This window comes from Pseudoliparis swirei, chromosome 10 (assembly GCF_029220125.1).
Source record: "Pseudoliparis swirei isolate HS2019 ecotype Mariana Trench chromosome 10, NWPU_hadal_v1, whole genome shotgun sequence".
Classification (NCBI taxonomy): Eukaryota; Metazoa; Chordata; class Actinopteri; order Perciformes; family Liparidae; genus Pseudoliparis; species Pseudoliparis swirei.
Window position 1 is genome coordinate 1,578,860 of NC_079397.1, and position 18,080 is coordinate 1,596,939.

The following is an 18,080-nucleotide window of genomic DNA, read 5'->3' on the forward strand; positions in this document are numbered from 1 at the left end:
AAACACTCTTAAACACTCTTAAACACTTAAACACTACTAAACACACTCTTAAACACTCACTAAACACTCTTAAACACTCACTAAACACTCACTAAACACTCTTAAACACTCACTAAACACTCTTAAACACTTAAACACTAAAACACTCACTAAACACTCTTAAACACTCTTAAACACTCACTAAACACTCTTAAACACTCTTAAACACTCTTAAACACTCACTAAACACTCTTAAACACTCACTAAACACTCTTAAACACTCACTAAACACTCTTAAACACTCTTAAACACTAAACACTCTTAAACACTCACTAAACACTCTTAAACACTCTTAAACACTCTTAAACACTCTTAAACACTCTTAAACACTCACTAAACACTCTTAAACACTCTTAAACACTCTTAAACACTCTTAAACACTCACTAAACACTCTTAAACACTCTTAAACACTCACTAAACACTCTTAAACACTCTTAAACACTCACTAAACACTCTTAAACACTCTTAAACACTCTTAAACACTCACTAAACACTCTTAAACACTCACTAAACACTCTTAAACACTCACTAAACACTCTTAAACACTCTTAAACACTCTTAAACACTCACTAAACACTCTTAAACACTCTTAAACACTCACTAAACACTCTTAAACACTCACTAAACACTCTTAAACACTCTTAAACACTCTTAAACACTCTTAAACACTCTTAAACACTCACTAAACACTCTTAAACACTCTTAAACACTCACTAAACACTCTTAAACACTCACTAAACACTCACTAAACACTCTTAAACACTCTTAAACACTCTTAAACACTCACTAAACACTCTTAAACACTCTTAAACACTCTTAAACACTCACTAAACACTCTTAAACACTCACTAAACACTCACTAAACACTCTTAAACACTCACTAAACACTCTTAAACACTCTTAAACACTCACTAAACACTCTTAAACACTCTTAAACACTCTTAAACACTCACTAAACACTCTTAAACACTCACTAAACACTCTTAAACACTCTTAAACACTCACTAAACACTCTTAAACACTCTTAAACACTCACTAAACACTCTTAAACACTCTTAAACACTCACTAAACACTCTTAAACACTCTTAAACACTCACTAAACACTCACTAAACACTCTTAAACACTCACTAAACACTCTTAAACACTCTTAAACACTCACTAAACACTCTTAAACACTCTTAAACACTCACTAAACACTCTTAAACACTCACTAAACACTCTTAAACACTCTTAAACACTCTTAAACACTCACTAAACACTCTTAAACACTCACTAAACACTCTTAAACACTCTTAAACACTCACTAAACACTCTTAAACACTCTTAAACACTCACTAAACACTCTTAAACACTCTTAAACACTCTTAAACACTCTTAAACACTCACTAAACACTCTTAAACACTCACTAAACACTCTTAAACACTCACTAAACACTCACTAAACACTCTTAAACACTCTTAAACACTCACTAAACACTCTTAAACACTCACTAAACACTCTTAAACACTCTTAAACACTCACTAAACACTCTTAAACACTCTTAAACACTCACTAAACACTCACTAAACACTCTTAAACACTCTTAAACACTCACTAAACACTCTTAAACACTCTTAAACACTCACTAAACACTCTTAAACACTCTTAAACACTCACTAAACACTCACTAAACACTCTTAAACACTCACTAAACACTCTTAAACACTCTTAAACACTCACTAAACACTCACTAAACACTCTTAAACACTCACTAAACACTCTTAAACACTCACTAAACACTCACTAAACACTCTTAAACACTCACTAAACACTCTTAAACACTCTTAAACACTCTTAAACACTCACTAAACACTCACTAAACACTCTTAAACACTCTTAAACACTCTTAAACACTCTTAAACACTCACTAAACACTCTTAAACACTCTTAAACACTCACTAAACACTCTTAAACACTCTTAAACACTCACTAAACACTCACTAAACACTCTTAAACACTCTTAAACACTCACTAAACACTCTTAAACACTAGACAATTCAAAACCAAGATGGCGACGGCTAAAATGAGAAACTCAAGGCTTTAAAAAACAAAGTTCCCAAACAGACGGTGACGTCACGGAGTCCACTTCTTATCATTGTCATGAAATTCATGAATCTTTCCCATTTTAAATGTGGGCCTCAGGAACCAGACCTCCTCCAGAAGGTCACGGGGGGGGGGGGGGGGTCAGCTCGTCTTCAGCTCGTTTCTCGACGTCTCGCTCTCATATCAAGACAGATGTAGCTGATGGCAAAAGCTTCATGGTTAGTTTCCTTTAAACTCCAACAGAGACTCTTCTGGGCCTCAAACGCCTCACACAGCAGGGGGCCAGCTTCATGACATCACTTCCTGTCGTCTTCTGGCCTTCAGTTTCTGTTCATTTCACCAAATCGTTCAATATTATCAGCTCCGGCCTTCATGGTGAGACGTAGAATAAAGTTCTGTCTGTAATCAGCAGAACACGAAAATAATACGTCATCCAAGTCTTCATAAACAAGGAAGTACAGCACAAAACCACAGAGGGGTCAATGTGAGGGAGACATGACGGAGGTCTCTGAGTGAGACCTGGAGGTCAGAGGTCGTGTTTCAAAGTTGCATATCTGAAACCAGTAGCGTTCCCAGTGTGACCAGCAACACCATCAGTGAACATCATGTGCATCTCCGATTGGCCTTTGACTCGAGTGGGAGACCCCTCAGAAGCCGGATTGTACCTGAACGCACCGTCGAGGACCCACTTCTGTGAACTTTGGTGATTTAAAGGAAACTGCACCACCACATTTCACACCTCCATCACCGCCGCATCACTCCTCTCTCTCTGGAGGTATAAAGACCACCCTCAACACGCAGTCAGAGACGACTCAGGGCCCAGAGAGAGTGAGACGGACAGAGAGTGAGACGGACAGAGTGAGACAGACAGAGAGTGAGACAGACAGAGTGAGACGGACACAGTGAGACAGACAGAGTGAGACAGACAGAGTGAGACAGACAGAGTGAGACAGACAGAGAGTGAGACAGACAGAGTGAGACAGACAGAGTGAGACAGACAGAGAGTGAGACGGACAGAGAGTGAGACAGACAGAGTGAGACAGACAGAGTGAGACAGACAGAGAGTGAGACAGACAGAGAGTGAGACAGACAGAGAGTGAGACAGGTGTTTCGTCGCTGCATCAGGGAGTGAAGAGGCAGGTTAGGGAATCGAACCGGCGATCAGGAGCATACACTGTGAAGCGGCGACACCAGGGTCACCAGGGTTACCATGGTTACCACGGTTACCACGGTTCCCAGGGCGGCGCTCTGCCTTTCCCTCTGGCTGCTGGCCCTTCAGGTCCGAGGCGCCTACATCCCGCCCAAGATGAACAGGACCATCGACAGCCTCCTGAAGCACTATGTGAGTCTCCAGCGCTGCAAGTACTACGACTAGGACAACTACTACTAGTATTACTACTAGTACTAGTAGTAGTAGTAGTTGTACTACTAGTACTAGTAGTAGTTGTACTAGTACTAGTACTGTGCTTATTCTACATGAGTATTTGTTGTGCAGCACTTCGAAAGCTGTTTCCTCCTGCTGCCTCCACACTCACCACAAACACACACACACGTGCACACACACACACTCACGTACACACACACATACACAAACACACACACACTCACGTACACACACACACACACACACATACACACACACATGCACACACACGTACACACACACACACACACACGTACACACACACACACACGTACACACACACACACACGTACACACACATACACACACACACACACACACACACGTACACACACACACACATACACACACACACGTGCACACACACACTCACGTACACACACACACACTCATGTACACACACACACACACACACACATGCACACGCACACACTCACGTACACACACACACACACACACGTGCACACACACACTCACGTACACACACACACACTCATGTACACACACACACACACACATGCACACGCACACACTCACGTACACACACACACACACACACGTGCACACACACACTCATGTACACACACACACACTCACACATACACACACACATGCACACGCACACACTCACGTACACACACACACACACTCACGTACACACACACGTGCACACACACACACTCACGTACACACACACACACTCATGTACACACACACACACTCACACACAGGTGGTTTTCCATTCACTGAATGTTAGTCTAAATAAGTTTTACTAAATGATGCAATGTGCACTTCAGGGGCAGAGATGCTCTTCCTCGATGGTGCGTTCATGTACAATACGACTTCTGAGTCTTATCAGAGGGATGCTGAAGGCAATTTTTTTTTTAAGTGCAGGAAACGACTTCATGACACGTAAAGCTCAGGTCTCGGAGTGTCCTTGAATGTACCACAGCTTTAATGCAAACGTCTCAAACCTTTCAATGCGTGTTTTATAATCTGGTATCAGAGCTCAGCAACATGACGGCTCACGCGTCAGAGCGTCCTTGAATGCATCAATAAACACAATAGAAAACCACCAACATCACATTTTTAAATGTGTTTCATTAAGTGTCTTGTTTTTGATAATCTGACATATTAATGTCTCTTGAAGGTGAGATGTCCGACTGTCCTTAAACTCACCGTATTACGCTTTATAATATATTAATGTTTATAATCTGTGTGCTTTAGCTCACCGATCTTATGGCTCTGACAGGGCCAGAGTCCGACTTCCCTCGAATGCACCATCAATCACAATAACTTTAATTTATTTACGTGAAACTTGAGCTGCAACAAACTCTTTATTTTGCAGAAGATTCCGGCGAGAGAAAGATTCAACGGGCAGCCGGTCTTCTCCAAGGACGCACTCGCTGGCACAATGGAGGTCAAGAAAATCTATTTAATCATGTTATAATGTTTATAATTTGAATCATCTTCAAATAGAAACATGAAGTCTGAATGTGAAAGGAGCAGAACTCGACACGTAATTCTTTTGTTTATCATATTTAAATGTTCGTGTTTCCCTCCCAGGCGAAGAGGCTGTTTATGGGCGGCGTCTTGGAGACGTACGAGAAGCTGATTGGCCAGATGTTGCAGCAGCTGCCCGCGCACCCGACCCCCCAGGCGGCCGAGAGCAACGAGCTTCCGGCGGGCGGAGACGTCCGGGCGGAGCTGAGCTACGTCCTGAAGAAGGTCCAGGAGCTCCGGAAACACCGCTACCGGGAGCAGGAGGCGCTGCTGCAGGAGCTGAGGGCCCTCAGACACCTCCAGGTAGAGCGACACCCACTCACACTGAGCCCCAGAGAGAGAGAGAGCCCCGAGGAAGGGTTATGCAGAGCGTATAAAGGCCATAAAGTTGAGATTATTAGAGGTTTATGTAGAGCGTACTAAGGCCTTAAAGTTGAGATTATTAAAGGTTTATGTAGAGCGTATAAAGGCCTTAAAGTTGAGATTATTAGAGGTTTATGTAGAGCGTACTAAGGCCTTCAAATTGAGATTATTAAAGGTTTATGTAGAGCGTATAAAGGCCTTAAAATTGAGATTATTAGAGGTTTATGCAGAGCGTATAAAGGTCATAAAGTTGAGATTATTAGAGGTTTATGCAGAGCGTATAAAGGCCTTAAAATTGAGATTATTAAAGGTTTATGTAGAGCGTATAAATGCCTTAAAATTGAGATTATTAGAGGTTTATGCAGAGCGTATAAAGGCCTTAAAATTGAGATTATTAAAGGTTTATGTAGAGCGTATAAAGGCCTTAAAATTGAGATTATTAGAGGTTTATGCAGAGCGTATAAAGGCCTTAAAATTGAGATTATTAGAGGTTTATGTAGAGCGTATAAAGGCCTTAAAATTGAGATTATTAGAGGTTTATGCAGAGCGTATAAAGGCCATAAAGTTGAGATTATTAGATGTTTATGTAGAGCGTACTAAGGCCTTAAATTTGAGATTATTAGAGGTTTATGTAGAGCGTATAAAGGCCATAAAATTGAGATTATTAGAGGTTTATGTAGAGCGTACTAAAGCCTTAAAGTTGAGATTATTAGAGGTTTATGTAGAGCGTATAAAGGCCTTAAAGTTGAGATTATTAGAGGTTTATGTAGAGCGTATAAAGGCCTTAAAATTGAGATTATTAGAGGTTTATGCAGAGCGTATAAAGGCCATAAAGTTGAGATTATTAGAGGATTATGCAGAGCGTATAAAGGCCTCAAAATTGAGATTATTAAAGGTTTATGTAGAGCGTATAAAGGCCTTAAAATTGAGATTATTAGAGGTTTATGCAGAGCGTATAAGGCCTTAAAATTGAGATTATTAGAGGTTTATGTAGAGCGTATAAAGGCCTTAAAGTTGAGATTATTAAAGGTTTATGTAGAGCGTATAAAGGCCATAAAATTGAGATGATTAGAGGTTTATGCAAAGCGTATAAAGGCCTTAAAATTGAGATTATTAAAGGTTTATGTAGAGCGTATAAAGGCCTTAAAATTGAGATTATTAGAGGTTTATGCAGAGCGTATAAAGGTCATAAAGTTGAGATTATTAGAGGTTTATGCAGAGCGTATAACGGCCTTAAAATTGAGATTATTAAAGGTTTATGTAGAGCGTATAAATGCCTTAAAATTGAGATTATTAGAGGTTTATGCAGAGCGTATAAAGGCCTTAAAATTGAGATTATTAAAGGTCTATGTAGAGCGTATAAAGGCCTTAAAATTGAGATTATTAGAGGTTTATGCAGAGCGTATAAAGGCCTTAAAATTGAGATTATTAGAGGTTTATGTAGAGCATATAAAGGCCTTAAAATTGAGATTATTAGAGGTTTATGCAGAGCGTATAAAGGCCATAAAGTTGAGATTATTAGAGGTTTATGTAGAGCGTACTAAGGCCTTAAATGTGAGATTATTAGAGGTTTATGTAGAGCGTATAAAGGCCATAAAGTTGAGATTATTAGAGGTTTATGTAGAGCGTACTAAGGCCTTAAAGTTGAGATTATTAGAGGTTTATGTAGAGCGTATAAAGGCCTTAAAGTTGAGATTATTAGAGGTTTATGTAGAGCGTATAAAGGCCATAAAGTTGAGATTATTAGAGGTTTATGCAGAGTGTATAAAGGCCTCAAAATTGAGATTATTAAAGGTTTATGTAGAGCGTATAAAGGCCTTGAAGTTGAGATTATTAGAGGTTTATGCAGAGCGTATAAAGCCTTAAAGTTGAGATTATTAGAGGTTTATGTAGAGCGTATAAAGGCTTTAAAGTTGAGATTATTAAAGGTTTATGTAGAGCGTATAAAGGCCTTAAAATTGAGATTATTAGAGGTTTATGCAGAGCGTATAAAGGCCTTAAAATTGAGATTATTAGAGGTTTATGTAGAGCGTATAAAGGCCTTAAAATTGAGATTATTAGAGGTTTATGCAGAGCGTATAAAGGCCATAAAATTGAGATTATTAGATGTTTATGTAGAGCGTACTAAGGCCTTAAATTTGAGATTATTAGAGGTTTATGTAGAGCGTATAAAGGCCATAAAATTGAGATTATTAGAGGTTTATGTAGAGCGTATAAAGGCCATAAAATTGAGATTATTAGAGGTTTATGCAGAGCGTATAAAGGCCATAAAGTTGAGATTATTAGATGTTTATGTAGAGCGTACTAAGGCCTTAAATTTGAGATTATTAGAGGTTTATGTAGAGCGTATAAAGGCCATAAAATTGAGATTATTAGAGGTTTATGTAGAGCGTACTAAAGCCTTAAAGTTGAGATTATTAGAGGTTTATGTAGAGCGTATAAAGGCCTTAAAGTTGAGATTATTAGAGGTTTATGTAGAGCGTATAAAGGCCTTAAAATTGAGATTATTAGAGGTTTATGCAGAGCGTATAAAGGCCATAAAGTTGAGATTATTAGAGGTTTATGCAGAGCGTATAAAGGCCTCAAAATTGAGATTATTAAAGGTTTATGTAGAGCGTATAAAGGCCTTAAAATTGAGATTATTAGAGGTTTATGCAGAGCGTATAAGGCCTTAAAGTTGAGATTATTAGAGGTTTATGTAGAGCGTATAAAGGCCTTAAAGTTGAGATTATTAAAGGTTTATGTAGAGCGTATAAAGGCCATAAAATTGAGATTATTAGAGGTTTATGCAAAGCGTATAAAGGCCTTAAAATTGAGATTATTAAAGGTTTATGTAGAGCGTATAAAGGCCTTAAAATTGAGATTATTAGAGGTTTATGCAGAGCGTATAAAGCCTTAAAGTTGAGATTATTAGAGGTTTATGTAGAGCGTATAAAGGCTTTAAAGTTGAGATTATTAAAGGTTTATGCAGAGCGTATAAAGGCCATAAAGTTGAGATTATTAGAGGTTTATGCAGAGCGTATAAAGGCCTTAAAATTGAGATTATTAGAGGTTTATGTAGAGCGTATAAAGGCCTTAAAATTGATATTATCAGAGGTTTATGCAGAGCGTATAAAGGCCATAAAATTGAGATTATTAGAGGTTTATGCAGAGCGTATAAAGGCCTTAAAATTGAGATTATTAAAGGTTTATGTAGAGCGTATAAAGGCCTTAAAGTTGAGATTATTAGAGGTTTATGTAGAGCGTATAAAGGCCTTAAAATTGAGATTATTAGAGGTTTATGTACAGCGTACTAAAGCCTTAAAATTGAGATTATTAAAGGTTTATGTAGAGCGTATAAAGGCCTTAAAATTGAGATTATTAGAGGTTTATGCAGAGCGTATAAAGGCTTTAAAGTTGAGATTATTAAAGGTTTATGTAGAGCGTATAAAGGCCTTAAAATTGAGATTATTAGAGGTTTATGCAGACCGTATAAAGGCCTTAAAATTGAGATTATTAAAGGTTTATGTAGAGCGTATAAAGGCCTTAAAATTGAGATTATTAAAGGTTTATGTAGAGCGTACTAAAGCCTTAAAATTGAGATTATTAAAGGTTTATGCAGAGCGTATAAAGGCCTTAAAATTGAGATTATTAGATGTTTATGCAGAGCGTATAAAGGCCATAAAGTTGAGATTATTAGAGGTTTATGCAGAGCGTATAAAGGCCTCAAAATTGAGATTATTAAAGATTTATGTAGAGCGTATAAAGGCCTTAAAGTTGAGATTATTAGAGGTTTATGCAGAACGTATAAAGCCTTAACATTGAGATTATTAGAGGTTTATGTAGAGCGTATAAAGGCCTTAAAATTGAGATTATTAAAGGTTTATGTAGAGCGTATAAAGGCCATAAAGTTGAGATTATTAGAGGTTTATGCAGAGCGTATAAAGGCCTTAAAATTGAGATTATTAGAGGTTTATGTAGAGCGTATAAAGGCCTTAAAATTGAGATTATTAGAGGTTTATGCAGAGCGTATAAAGGCCATAAAATTGAGATTATTAGAGGTTTATGCAGAGCGTATAAAGGCCTTAAAATTGAGATTATTAGAGGTTTATGTAGAGCGTATAAAGGCCTTAAAATTGAGATTATTAAAGGTTTATGTAGAGCGTATAAAGGCCTTAAAATTGAGATTATTAAAGGTTTATGTAGAGCGTACTAAAGCCTTAAAATTGAGATTATTAAAGGTTTATGCAGAGCGTATAAAGGCCTTAAAATTGAGATTATTAGATGTTTATGCAGAGCGTATAAAGGCCATAAAGTTGAGATTATTAGAGGTTTATGCAGAGCGTATAAAGGCCTCAAAATTGAGATTATTAAAGATTTATGTAGAGCGTATAAAGGCCTTAAAGTTGAGATTATTAGAGGTTTATGCAGAGCGTATAAAGCCTTAAAATTGAGATTATTAGAGGTTTATGTAGAGCGTATAAAGGCCTTAAAATTGAGATTATTAAAGGTTTATGTAGAGCTTATAAAGGCCATAAAGTTGAGATTATTAGAGGTTTATGCAGAGCGTATAAAGGCTTTAAAATTGAGATTATTAGAGGTTTATGTAGAGCGTATAAAGGCCTTAAAATTGAGATTATTAGAGGTTTATGCAGAGCGTATAAAGGCCATAAAATTGAGATTATTAGAGGTTTATGCAGAGCGTATAAAGGCCTTAAAATTGAGATTATTAGAGGTTTATGTAGAGCGTATAAAGGCCTTAAAATTGAGATTATTAGAGGTTTATGCAGAGCGTATAAAGGCCATAAAGTTGAGATTATTAGAGGTTTATGTAGAGCGTACTAAGGCCTTAAATTTGAGATTATTAGAGGTTTATGTAGAGCGTATAAAGGCCATAAAGTTGAGATTATTAGAGGTTTATGTAGAGCGTACTAAGGCCTTAAAGTTGAGATTATTAGAGGTTTATGTAGAGCGTATAAAGGCCTTAAAGTTGAGATTATTAGAGGTTTATGTAGAGCGTATAAAGGCCTTAAAATTGAGATTATTAGAGGTTTATGCAGAGCGTATAAAGGCCATAAAGTTGAGATTATTAGAGGTTTATGCAGAGCGTATAAAGGCCTCAAAATTGAGATTATTAAAGGTTTATGTAGAGCGTATAAAGGCCTTAAAATTGAGATTATTAGAGGTTTATGCAGAGCGTATAAAGCCTTAAAGTTGAGATTATTAGAGGTTTATGTAGAGCGTATAAAGGCCTTACAGTTGAGATTATTAAAGGTTTATGTAGAGCGTATAAAGGCCATAAAGTTGAGATTATTAGAGGTTTATGCAAAGCGTATAAAGGCCTTAAAATTGAGATTATTAAAGGTTTATGTAGAGCGTATAAAGGCCTTAAAATTGAGATTATTAGAGGTTTATGCAGAGCGTATAAAGGTCATAAAGTTGAGATTATTAGAGGTTTATGCAGAGCGTATAAAGGCCTTAAAATTGAGATTATTAAAGGTTTATGTAGAGCGTATAAATGCCTTAAAATTGAGATTATTAGAGGTTTATGCAGAGCGTATAAAGGCCTTAAAATTGAGATTATTAAAGGTCTATGTAGAGCGTATAAAGGCCTTAAAATTGAGATTATTAGAGGTTTATGCAGAGCGTATAAAGGCCTTAAAATTGAGATTATTAGAGGTTTATGCAGAGCGTATAAAGGCCTTAAAGTTGAGATTATTAGAGGTTTATGTAGAGCGTATAAAGGCCTTAAAATTGAGATTATTAGAGGTTTATGCAAAGCGTATAAAGGCCTTAAAGTTGAGATTATTAGAGGTTTATGTAGAGCGTATAAAGGCCTTAAAATTGAGATTATTAAAGGTTTATGTAGAGCGTATAAAGGCCTTAAAATTGAGATTATTAAAGGTTTATGCAGAGCGTATAAAGGCCTTAAAGTTGAGATTATTAGAGGTTTATGTAGAGCGTATAAAGGCCTTAAAGTTGGGTTCATTGAAGGTTTATGTAGCTCTTCGTGTGTCTTTGTGAAGCTGTGGTCACAACGATGTTGTGGCTGAAAGAATTCAAACTAACCGTCTCTCTGCCCCCCCCCCCCCCAGATAGATAACCTTGTTGTCCAGAGCAAAGCATTGTGGGAGCTGCCGTGGCTGTACGAGGAGGCGAGCTCATTATACGATGTCAGGGTTTAGGGGAGGCGGCGGCGGCGGCGTCAAGCCCGGAGGGTCAGAACCCGCCCGAGTGCCTGAAGCACCAACAACATGCCAACAACAACAACATGTCAACAACAACATGTCGACAACAACAGCAACACATGTCTCATTTAAACCAGCCTGCCTGCGTTACGTGTTTTTCTGAACAAGAGTTTCCTCCAGAGATTATTTATAAGTGAGGATAAACCAGCAGCCGATCACAGAGAGGCTCAGTTTGTAAAATTCATATATTTTTTAAGGAGATTTATACTTTAAAGAAGTGGAGGTTTAATCCTGTGACATTTTTATAAAAACTATTTATATTCAACATTAATCATAATAACAACCAATCATCACATGAAAATACTTGATTTCTTGATTTTTTTATTATTATTTAAAAAGTGCAGAAGGTTTAATGCTCAAATAATTAGCTTAATATAATTATGATTTATTTAACTCGGATTTTTGTATTTTACTGACATGTAGTTTTCTATATTTATTTTTGTATTTAACGCATCTAATTGTTGATAATTTATTGATTGTATTTATGGATTGACACATGCAGACTAATGCGGCTGAATTAAACATAATTCACTTCACTTTCTGATTCCTGTGCTGATTGTGAAGATGAACTTTGTCGTTCCGTGAAATTCATTTCTGACTTTTTGGTTTCCGTTATACGGAGAATCTGAGTGAGTGAGTCTCTGATCCGGCAAAACAATCGAACCTCAACGTCACGCCGTTTCTCTCCTCCATTTGACCAGTTTTTGTGAAATTGAAGAGGTCACGGAGGTCGTGAAGGGCGAACGAGAAGTGGAAAAATGTTCTTGTGGTACGATCGAACGCTCCAGAACCTTCACTTGGACCTGAAGTCGAGTTAGGAACTCGAACCCTCGGCTTTTGTCCCGTATATTTAAGTGTCATCTGCATAACGTGATATTATGGTTTCGTATTTTTCATATGTGAAATTTCATATACATAGAAAGAAATACATTTATTTTTCAAAACAAAAGAGGCCCCATAATCGAGCCTTGCGGAACTCCGCAAGTCCTTTTGGTAAGTGAAAGTACGACATTAAAACAGGTACATAGAGGAGGTTTGAGCTCAGCATTAAACTTGTTATCAGCATTAGGATCAGCTGAGGAACAAGTTGACTAGTCATTTGCTCTGTATATTTAAGTATCATCTGTATAACATGTGATATTATGGTTTCGTACATTTCATATGTGAAAATGTGTATTGAAATGTATTTAAATTATTTTTCAAAACAAAAGAGGCCCCATGATGGAGTCTTGCGGAACTCCGCAAGTCATTTTGGTCTGTTTGGAAGTCGAGTTGCCAAGTAAGACAAAAACCTTGTAGCATCATTTCGTAAATTAAAAAAACACAAGACGTGACCAGAACCATATAATGTTGCATATAAGTGAATTTACGACATTAAAACAGTACATAGAGGAAGTTTGAGCTCGGCATTAAACTCCTGATCAGCATTCGGAGCCGCCGAGGAGCCAGTCGGGGTTCAGTGTCTGACGCTGTGGTTAAAGGACAACCCTCAGCTTTTATCATTTATACAGATTTCTGAATTTTCTCTCAAATCTTTATTGTGAAATATTGGACAGTTTGACCTCGTTGGGCCTCAAACTGTTATGAAACTGTCAGCACGCCGCTGCTTTGCTCTTGGAACTTATCCCATAATCACGCGTATTTTGTGCTAACTTCTCACTGTAGCTGTCAGATAAATACAAACACTCAGGACAGTACTGGAGTAAATATGAAGTGAAACCTGGAGGTAACCCTGAGTAACGTTCTGCACACCGACTCTGAGACGTGACCTCCTGCAGGCGGCGGCGGGTCCAGGTCTTTCTGCAGAATCTCAACCCACGGCTGTGATGTCACTTCGGGTAAACGGCAGGTGGCCTTCTTTTACTGTAACCATGCAGCCCACCCTTTTTTACCCACAATGCACCCGGCCGCTCTGGGTTCCTAGAAGCGGGGGCTGTGCTTCCTTAGTCTGCAGAGCGCCGGCGTGCGGTCGACGGACTGAACCTGAACGCCGCATCATGGTTTCAAAGTGCCACGCTGGAGACGTCCTTCTTCAAAAACACGAGTACTTCAATGTGTCTTATGTAACTTTATATATAAGTATTATATACGCAGCACAGCTCCCTTATTACAGGTTATCATAATATCTAGTTAGTATGACGTATCAGAAAAGAGTGAAGAGCAGGCGATGGAAACCATGAAGAGAGAAACTAGGAGTCCCCCCCCCCCTCGCCTTTGTTTCTGTGGTGTGTGTGTGTGTGTGTGTGTGTGTGTGTGTGTGTGTGTGTGTGTGTGTGTGTGTGTGTGTGTGTGTGTGTGTGTGTGTGTGTGTGTAGGTTTCAGTCTGTGTCAGCATGTTGCAGGAGAAAGGAAACATATGAGAGAATGAACTCACTGGTGCTGCGACCAGGCTACGAAATAGAATATTATATAATATGGTAAACTAATAACATATATTATAATATACTGTAGTATAATATACTATAATATAATATCCTATAATATACTATAGTATAATATACTATAAAAATATAATATACTATAGTATAATATACTATAATATAATATCCTATAATATATTATAGTATAATATACTATAAAAATATAATATATTATAGTATAATATACTATAAAAATATAATATACTATAGTATAATGTACTATAATAAATAAATATAATAATATCATACATATAATATAATACCCAATATTAGAATATAATATAGTATAATAGACAATTTTATATTATACTAGAATATACTCTACTATAATGTAATATACAATAATATAATATAATAAACAATATTATAATTGACTATAATATGCTATAATATAATATATTTATAATATAACAAAAAACTATAATATAATAAACAATATTATAAAATACAATAATATAATATATTATAATATAAGTATATATGTCTGTGTCTATATATGTGCGTAAATGTGTATATGTGTGTATGCATACATATATGTGTATATATGTATGTGTATATTTATGTATATGTATATATGTCTGTGTATATATATATGTATATATGTGTATTTGTGTTTTTATATAATTAGAAACATATGAATACAATAGTAACTTTATTGATGAAGCAAGCACCTTTCAGAAAGTATTTTTATGTATCTCTGAAAGTAATTTACAATAAAAACGAGTTAAATTTAATTAAGAAGTAAAGATAAAAGTCTAAGAATAGATTTAAGTGAAGAAGTTTTCCTCGTCTGGTTTCTATATTTGAGTTTACAAATATATCAAAATGAGGAAGTGTAACTATTTGAGATCAAAGAGACAGAATCTGGTGTTTTGTTGACCTTGTGAACAGGAAGTGAGTCTCACACAGATCTCACCACAGAGGAGATGAAAGGATGAGATAACAGAAGAGGACCGCAGTGACCTTTGACCTCTGCAGAGCGGTCGTTGAATGTTTGTGATAAACTGGTTGAAGTACTTTTACTGCATTTTAAAGTCTGAATACTTCCTCCATCTCTGGATTTGGGAACGTGAACCGGGGATCATCCGAGATTTATCTGACGACAAGAAGCCTCCGTGAATCGGTCGTACTGGCCCTTTAAGAGAACCTGAGTTCACGAGGATGAAGAGATTATTCAGGCCTTTTTTATTTTCTACTGACCACTAGGGGGCGACTCCTCTGGTTGTATAGAAGTCTATGCTTCATGTGTTAAAGCTGCATTCTCTCTCCTGACCACCAGGGGGCGACTCCTCTGGTTGTATAGAAGTCTATGCTTCATGTGTTGAAGCTGTATTCTCTCTACTGACCACCAGGGGGAGACTCCTCTGGTTGTATAGAAGTCTATGCTTCATGTGTTGAAGCTGTATTCTCTCTACTGACCACCAGGGGGAGACTCCTCTGGTTGTATAGAAGTCTATGCTTCATGTGTTGAAGCTGTATTCTCTCTACTGACCACCAGGGGGAGACTCCTCTGGTTGTATAGAAGTCTATGCTTCATGTGTTGAAGCTGTATTCTCTACTGACCACCAGGGGGAGACTCCTCTGGTTGTATAGAAGTCTATGCTTCATGTGTTGAAGCTGTATTCTCTCTACTGACCACCAGGGGGAGACTCCTCTGGTTGTATAGAAGTCTATGCTTCATGTGTTGAAGCTGTATTCTCTCTACTGACCACCAGGGGGAGACTCCTCTGGTTGTAGTCAATAAGTTAAAACTACATTGAAGGCCTTCACTGACATCTGGAGGACAAACTGTGCAACTACAAGCAGGGCAGACACGTATTGAACTATTCTACAATAATGAGAGTAATATTCATACGGACACATATTTATGTCGTTTTAATGCTTTACATTATAAACACATCAAGAAAAACTCCTGTCCCACTAGATGTAATGAGGCCTGTTGCTCACCAGGGGGCAGCAGAGTAATCATAGAAGACACAATGTAAACAACCTGTAATCAACCGCTAGGGGGCAGCAGAGCTCCGGATTCTCACAGCAACAGTTTCTCACATGTTTGATCTCCATTACAGTAATGTTATTAATCATTTATGCTTTTCATCGTATTCTTGATTCATTAATAATCCCGTTGAGAGAGAGAGAGAGAGGGAGAGAGAGACAGTTGTATGATGAAGAGAGACGCTAGAAATAAACTGACCTCTGGCCTCACAAATCTGAGACCATTTGAACACACACACAGACCCCCCCCCCCCCCACATACACACACACACAGACACACAGACCACACACACGCACACACACACACAGACCACACACACGCACACACACAGTTTTCCACTGGTCTGAACTCAGAGACCCTCATGGCCGACCAGTGAGTCTCTATTCATGTCTACAGAGACACAGACAGGTAGACAGACAGGTAGACAGACAGGTAGACAGACAGGTAGACAGACAGGTAGACAGACAGGTAGACAGACAGGTAGACAGACAGGTAGACAGACAGGTAGACACACAGACAGTTTCCATGACTGGTTTTATATTTAGGGTTTCAGGTCGTCTGGAGAACAAAGAACTGATCAGTTCAATGATCAGATTATTGATCAAATCCGGTTGGAAAAGATGAGAATAAAAGTTAATTTGCCGTCAATAACTCCGTGAAAGTAGAAGGTTAAACTTAAAGTTTAAGATGTTTTTAAAAGGCTTAACTTAAAGTTTAAGATGTTTTTAAAAGGCTTAACTTAAAGTTTAAGAAGTTTTTAGAAGGTTTAACTCGTGTTTAGGATGTTTGACGGTTGAACTTGGGACAATTACACGATTAAATGCTAATACTTTGGTACCTTTACTTAGTTTATTGTCAAAGCAGTTTAAAGTTTACATTTTACAGTTTACAACCGTTATTTAAATCCCGTTTTCTATGCAGCCCTCCAGCTTCTCTTGGCTCTGATTGGCTCGTGGAGGTGAAGTTTAGATGAATACATGTCAGGTGGAGGTTGTTGACGCGACCCGAGCGAAGCCGCTTTAGCATTTGGACAGTAAGTGGATATTAATTTGGACCCATAATCCCTTGCAGCAAGCCACACTCTATCAGGTTACTGGTGTGAGTGTGTGTGTGAGTGTGTGTGACACCGTCATGATCTCCTGCTGAGCTAGATCCAGATTTAAATAGAAACACACACACACACACACACACATACACATACACACATACACACAGGATCCAGATTAACCTCCACAAGTTGCCGTCTCACGGAGGTGACGTTTGAATTAAAGCACATTGCCATCAAGATTTGAAGATCATTAAATGAAGTTATATATTATACACCTTCTGGTCTTTTTGGGCACATTTTGGGCCTTGAAGTATCTTTACATTTGTTGTACCTAATTTTATAAATGTATTTATTATGTTTTTATTTCTTTATTTAGCATTAATTACATTTTATAAATGTTATTTTCCGTCTTTTTTATTTTTAATATATATATTTACAGTATATATGTAATATATACATAAAAATATATAAATATATGAATATATATATTCATAGATAAATATATATATATATATATACAAATATATATATAAATATGGCTATAATCTGTTTTTCTGGCTAAGTGGTTTCCCTACATAAACGTGCTCTAGCTGTTAGCCGGTTAGCTCCATGCTAGTTCTATAATTAGCGTTCGTGTCCTTGCTGCTAATCTCCCCCCCGACTAATACGGACACAGCTGCTCCAATCACACGGCTGCTCCTCGTTACCGCGGCAAACTAATTATCTCGTCAATGACGGGCGAGAAAAAGAATACGTGCACCTGGGATGAAGGAATTAAAGCGTCAGCTAAATAAACCTATTTTAACATGATGAATACAATGGCTACAATGGTTAGCTAGTCTAAGCTAACGTAATATTTTTGGTTCACGTAGGAAAAGCTTACGAAGCTAACGTCAAGTAGTTGTGTTACCTTATAAGGGAAATATATTGCAACTTTATTTTGATAGCTATACATATCTTAACGTTTGCTTGGTA

The 18,080-nt window shown here is 37.4% G+C and overlaps 1 protein-coding gene across 1 annotated transcript; it reads left to right on the forward strand.

Moving 5' to 3' along the window:
* The first annotated feature begins 3,218 nt into the window (after window positions 1-3,218).
* Window positions 3,219-12,378, forward strand: LOC130200388 (interferon gamma-like). The gene is made up of 4 exons (XM_056424646.1): window positions 3,219-3,467; window positions 4,897-4,968; window positions 5,115-5,354; window positions 11,489-12,378. Exons 1-4 carry the CDS (start codon window positions 3,336-3,338, stop codon window positions 11,576-11,578), a joined length of 534 nt encoding a protein of 177 aa, XP_056280621.1. The 5' UTR covers window positions 3,219-3,335; the 3' UTR covers window positions 11,579-12,378.
* Window positions 12,379-18,080: the final 5,702 nt, after the last annotated feature.

What these genes read in the sequence shown, in the direction of transcription:
- LOC130200388 (XM_056424646.1), top strand. Translation starts at nt 3,336, where the DNA reads ATGGTTACCACGGTTACCACGGTTCCCAGGGCGGCGCTCTGCCTTTCC. An exon ending in CACTCGCTGGCACAATGGAG is followed by an intron (nt 4,969 to 5,114) that starts GTCAAGAAAATC and finishes TTTCCCTCCCAG; the next exon opens with GCGAAGAGGCTGTTTATGGG. An exon ending in GGGCCCTCAGACACCTCCAG is followed by an intron (nt 5,355 to 11,488) that starts GTAGAGCGACAC and finishes CCCCCCCCCCAG; the next exon opens with ATAGATAACCTTGTTGTCCA.